Source organism: Cebus imitator, unplaced genomic scaffold (assembly GCF_001604975.1).
Source record: "Cebus imitator isolate Cc_AM_T3 unplaced genomic scaffold, Cebus_imitator-1.0 Scaffold235, whole genome shotgun sequence".
NCBI lineage: Eukaryota > Metazoa > Chordata > Mammalia > Primates > Cebidae > Cebus > Cebus imitator.
Window position 1 is genome coordinate 465,260 of NW_016107550.1, and position 5,934 is coordinate 471,193.

Sequence of the window (5,934 nt, forward strand, 5' to 3'; positions counted from 1 at the left end):
CTCCTGGGTGCAGGCAATTCTCCTGCCTCAGCCTCCTGAGTAGCTGGGATTACAGGCACGCGCCACCATGCCCAGCTGATTTTTTTTGTAGTTTTAGTAGAGACGGGGTTTCACTATGTTGACCAGGATGGTCTCGATCTCTTGACCTCGTGATCCACCCACCTCGGCCTCCCAAAGTGCTGGGATTACAGGCGTGAGCCACCGCGCCCGGCCAATTGTTGTAATATTTTAGAACATTTTTTTTTTGAGTTGGAGTCTTGCTCTGTCACCAGGCTAGAGTGCGGTGGTGCGATCTCGGCTGACTGCAACCTCCACCTCCCGGGTTCAAGCAGTTCACCTGCCTAAGCCTCCCAAGTAGCTGGGACTACAGGTGTGCACCACCACGTCCAGATAATTCTTTGTATTTTTAGTAGAGACGGAATTTTGCCATGTTGGCCAGGATGGTCTTGATCTTTTGACCTAGTGATCTGCCTGCCTTGCCCTCCCAAATTGCTTGGATTATAGGCGTGAGCCACTGTGCCTAGCCCAGAACTTGTCATTATTATTATACTTGTTATGGTGATTTGTGATCAATGATCTTTGATATTACTATTATAATTGTTTTGGGGCACCATGAACTGTGCCCACATAGATGGTAAACTGAATTGATAAATGTTGTATGTTCTGTCTGCTCTACCTATTGGCTGGTCTCCTATCTGTCTCCCTCCCTCCCCCTCAAGCCTCCTTCTTTCTCGGGACATGGCAATATTGAAATTAGGCCAATTAAAAACCCTCCAGTGGGACGGGCATGGTGGCTAATGCCTGTAATCCCAACACTAGGAGGCTCAGGTGGGCAGATCACTTTGAGGTCAGTAGTTCAAGACTAGCCTGGCCAACATGGTGAAACCTCTCTCCACTAAAAATCCAAAAAATAGCCAGGTGTGGTGGTGTGCACCTGTAGTCCTACCTACTTGGGAGGCTAAGGCGGGAGGATCACCTGAACCTGGGAGGCAGAGGTTGCAGTGAGCTAAGATTGTGCCACTGCACTCCAGCCTGGGTGACAGAGGGAGACTGTGTCAAAAAAAACAAACATAAAAAATGAACAACCCCCCTCCCCCTGTCAATACAGTGGCCTGTAAGTGTTCAATTGAAAGGTAGAGTCACACATCTCTCACTTTAAATCAAAAGCTAGAAATGATTACGCTTAGTGAGGAAGGCATGTTGAAAGCTGAGATAGCCCAGAAGCTAGGCCTATTGTGCCAAAATTTAGTCAAGTTGTGAATGTAAAACAAAATTTCTTTAAGGAAATTGAAAGTGATATTTCAGTGAACACATAAATAATAAGAAAGTCAAGCAGCCTTATTGCTGATATGGAGAAAGTTTTAGTGGTCCAGGTAGAAGATCAAATCAGTCACAGCATTCTCTTAAGCCAAAGTGTAATCCAGAGCAAGGCCCTGACTCTTCAGTTCTGTGAAGGCTGAGAGAGGTGAAGAAGCTGGAGAAGAAAAGTCTGAAGCTAGCAGTAGTTAGTTCATGAGATTTAAGAAAAGAAGCCATCTTGGCTGGGCATGGTGGCTCACATTTGTAATCCCAGCACTTTGGGAGGCCCAGGCAGGAGGATCACCTAAGGCCAGGAGTTTGAGATCTGCCTGACCAACATGCTGAAACCCTGTCTTTACTAAAAGTACAAAAAGTTAGCTGGGCATGTTGGCGGGTGCCTGTAATCCTAGCTTTTTGGGAGGCTGAGGCAGGAGAATTGCTTGAACCTGGGAGGTGGAGGTTGCATTGAGCCAAGATTGTGCCACTGCACTCTAGCCTGGGCAAAAGAGTGAGACTCCATCCCAAAAAAAGAAAAAAAAAAAGAAGCCATTTCCATGACATAAAAGTGCAAGATAAAGCACTAAGTGCTGATGTAGAAGCTGTAGCAAGTTAGCTAGGAAATAACCAGTGAAGCTGGCTAAACAACACACAGATTTTCAATGGAGATGAAACAGCCAAGAAGATGTCATGTAGGAGTTCCATAACTAGAGAGGAGAAGTCAGTGCCTGGCTTTAAAGCTTCAAAGGAGAGGCTGACATTCTTGTTAGAGGGGCCTAATTCGGCTCATGACTTTAAGTTGAAGCCAATGCCCATTTACCATTCTGAAAATCCTAGGGCCCCTAAGAATTATGCTAAATCTTCTCTGCATGAGCTCTATATAAATGGAACAAAACAAAGCCTGGATGATGGCACACCTGTTTACAGTACGGTTTACTGAATATTTTAAGCCCATTTTTGAGACCTACTAGCCCAAAAGAAAGACTCAAAGTAGTACTGATCATTGACAATGCATGAATTCACCCAAGAGCTCTGATGGAGATGTATAAGAAAATTAATCTTGTTTTTGTTCCTGTTAACACAGCATCTGTTCTGCAGCCCATGATGGATCAATAAGTAATTTTGACTTTATAGTCTTAAATGTGTTATTTAAGAAATGGATTTCATAAGGCTATAGTTGTCATAGATAGTGATTTCACTGATGGATCTGGGCAAAGTAAATTGAAAACCTTCTGGAAATGATTCGCCATTCTAGATGTCATGAAGAACATTTATAATTCATAGGAGGTCAGTATATCAACACTAATGAGTCTGGAAGAAGTTGATTCCCACCCTAGTGGATGACTTGGAGAGAGGTTCAAGATTTCGAGTGGAAGAATTCACTGCAAATGTAGTGGAAGTAGCAAACTAGAATTAGAAGTGGAACCTGAAGGTGTAACTGAGTTGCTGCAGTCTTATGATAAAACTTGATCAAATAAGGAGTTGCTTCTTATGGTGGACGAGCAAAGAAAGTGGTTTCTTGAGATGGAATCAACTAGTAAAGATACAGTGAACATTGTTGAAAAAGGATTTTGAATATTCCGTAAACTTAGTTGATAAAGCAGAAACAAGGTTTGAGAGCGTTGACTCCCATATTGAAGGAAGTTCCGTGTATACAATGCTATCAAACAATATAATTTGTTCCAGAGAAATCTTTCATAAAAGGAAGAGTCAATCGATGCAGCAAACTTCATTATTCTCTTATTTTAAAAAATTGTCACAGCCACCCCAGCCTTTAGCAACCATCACCCTGATCAGTCAACAGGCATCGTCATTGAGGCAAGGCCCTCCAGCCAGAGAAAAGATTATGTCTTACTCATGATTTACATGATGGTTTGCTAGTTTGTTAGTGTTTTTTAACAATAAAGTATTTTTTTGGGGGATGGAGGCTTGCTCTGTTGCCCAGGCTGGAGTGCCATGGTACAATCTTGGCTCACAGTAACCTCTGCCTCCCGGGTTCAAGTGATTCTCCTGCCTCAGCCTCCTAAGTAGCTGTAACTACAGGGGCGTGCCACCATGCCTGGCTAATTTTTTGTATTTTTAGTAGAGGTGGGGTTTCACTGTATAGCCAGGATGGTCTTGATCTCCTGACCTCGTGATCTGCCCACCTCAGCCTCCCAAAGTGCTGAGATTACAGGCATGAGCCGCCACCACGCCTGGCCAATATAAGGTATATTTTCATACAGGGACCTTTTCTATTTTGTTTACTCATTATATGCAGTGTCTGAAAACTACCTGACAATAGATGTCCACAAAATATTTGTTGAATAGGTGAATATTTTTATATAGGCATTTAGGATGAGGAAGCTTCTTCAAAGTTAGTGCTTCAGAGTGATGGTCATTATTTTGCTTCAGGTATAATGAATACTTTGGACATGCGGGAAGGGAGAAGACCAATCTTCCAATATACATAAACACAATATATACATTTTTAAGTCATTAAAAGTTTTAGATTAAACATGATTTACAGTTACTGTATTAAATTTGTGTGAGTAATTGTGAGCTAATTGCCAAATTATTTTTTCAAAATAACTTCAGAATTTTTATTGGTAAATTGTGAATATTTTATAAAATTGAGGCAGATTGCTATTTCAGATGCTTATTATGTATCAAGTTATTGACAGTGAATGAGATGCTCATGTATGACTTTAAACATCTAAAGAACATGAAATGGACCTACTTAAGTAATTACAGTTTAAAAAGTTATTTAATTTCTTGGGCCGGGTGTGGTGGCTTACGCCTGTAATCCAGGCACTTTGGAGGCCAAGGCAGGCGGATCACCTGAGGTTGGGAGTTCAAGACCAGCCTGGCCAACATGGTGAAACCCCGTCTTCGAAAAAAAAAAAAAAAATTAAAAAGAAAAAAAAAAGTTATTTAATTTCTTAAGCTTTATGCCATTCCATTCATTATTATCCATTAGTAATTTTGTAAGCTGCTGAGTCAAGACCCAATAACTTATTTTTTATTTTTTATTTATTTTTATTTTTTTAAAAAATAAAGATGGGGTTTCACCATGTTGGTCAGGCTGGTCTTGAACTCCCGACCTCAGGTAATCCACCCGCCTTGGCCTCCAAAGTGCTTGGATTACAGGCGTGAGCCACCATGCCCTGCAACTTTTTTTTTAAAGGCTGGTCAGTGAAGCAGTGGTAATAGAGAAGGAACAGAGAAATCTGTAGCTGGTTGTGATCGATGAGTTGTGAACACCACTGCACTTGGACCAGCCAAGGCCCAAGAACTTTTGATTTACCGTGTTTATTTTAGGTTACACCACCTAGGAATATAAGCTAAAAATCTTCCCATAGCTGAGTGCTGTGGCCACATCTGCTTAGGAGGCTGAGATGGGAAGATTGCTCAGCTCAGGTTTTCAAGTCTATCCCAGGCAACATAGCAAAATTTCTGTCTCCAAAAACTCTTATTTCCAGTGACCTGAGTTCCAAATAAATTGTCATTTTTAAGAATGTGTCGGATATTCTGCTTTTTGACAGAAACAGGTTTTTCATAAACTAGGCTTGTGAGCTCCATACTCTGCTAGTATTATTAGGGAATATGGCTGGCTTTGATTTGTAGAGATTTGGAATGTTCAGGAAATATCAGTCTCTCTTATCTTGGCTTTAGTAATCTTGGAATGAAGCTCATAAAAGTTAGCTATCAAGTTGAAAATATGTTTATTATATGTAAAATGTCATAATTAATGGGTCCTTTTATTAATACCTTTTAAATGTTATCACATTCTGTAAGGATTGTGTTTTAAGTGTTCTCACATAGACATCGACTTTTAATATAGGTAGAAGACTTTTTGAATCTTTCCACACAGCTGTCTGGATTTCATATTTGTATTGACAAAGGGACTTTTGATGCCATCAGCCTTAATCCTGACAATGCAGTTGAAAAGAGGAAGCAATATGTGAAATCTCTCTCCAGGGTGTTGAAAGTGAAAGGCTTTTTTTTAATAACGTCATGTAATTGGACCAAGGAAGAGTTGCTAAATGAATTCAGTGAAGGTAAATGACTGTGTGGTGTTTAAATGTGTGCTCACCTCAGGTTTCATGTACTTAGGTTTTCTCCCCTCTTTGTGTTACAGTGTTTTACTTTTCTGTTTGTGGGAATTGCCTGCTTTTTTCTCTGTTAATGACTTTGACAATAACATTTGACTGTATATACAAAGCACAGAGAAATAACATTGGTTGACATCCAGAGATCTTTTAAAAACTTTTCCAAGAAATCCTGGCAGTTAAGTACTAAAATTTATGAGCCTATAAAAATTAAAGTCTCGGCCTGGGCAACACAGTGAAACCCCGTGTCTGCTAAAAATACAAAAAATTAGCTGGAGTTGGTGGCGTGTGCCTGTAGTCCCAGCTACTTGGGAGGCTGAGGTGAGAGGATTGCATAAGCCCAGGAGGCGGAGGTTGCAGTGAGCCAAGGTTGTGCCACTGCATTCCAGCCTGGGTGACAGAGTGAGACCTATCTAAACAAACAAACAGGCCGGGCGCGGTGGCTCACACCTGTAATCCAAGCACTTTGGAGGCCAAGGCAGGCAGATCACCTGAGGTCGGGAGTTCAAGACCAGCCTGACCAACATGGTGAAACCCCATCTTTATT

At 41.2% G+C, this 5,934-nt stretch overlaps 1 protein-coding gene across 9 annotated transcripts in view; it reads left to right on the top strand.

Moving 5' to 3' along the window:
• The window catches only part of EEF1AKMT2 (EEF1A lysine methyltransferase 2), a 70,903-nt gene that overhangs the window by 12,578 nt on the left and 52,391 nt on the right, over nucleotides 1-5,934 (top strand). For 7 of the 9 annotated variants that reach the window (XR_001816258.2, XM_017497867.2, XM_017497864.2 and 4 more), the window contains exon 5: nucleotides 5,120-5,336. The exons of the other annotated variants lie outside the window; for them this stretch is intronic. Coding sequence is in view for 6 of the 7 variants with exons in the window: in XM_017497867.2 (XP_017353356.1) it covers nucleotides 5,120-5,336 (217 nt within the window). In the remaining variant the exon portion in view is untranslated. The remainder of the gene's footprint in view (nucleotides 1-5,119; nucleotides 5,337-5,934) is intronic. 9 annotated transcript variants of the gene reach the window in all.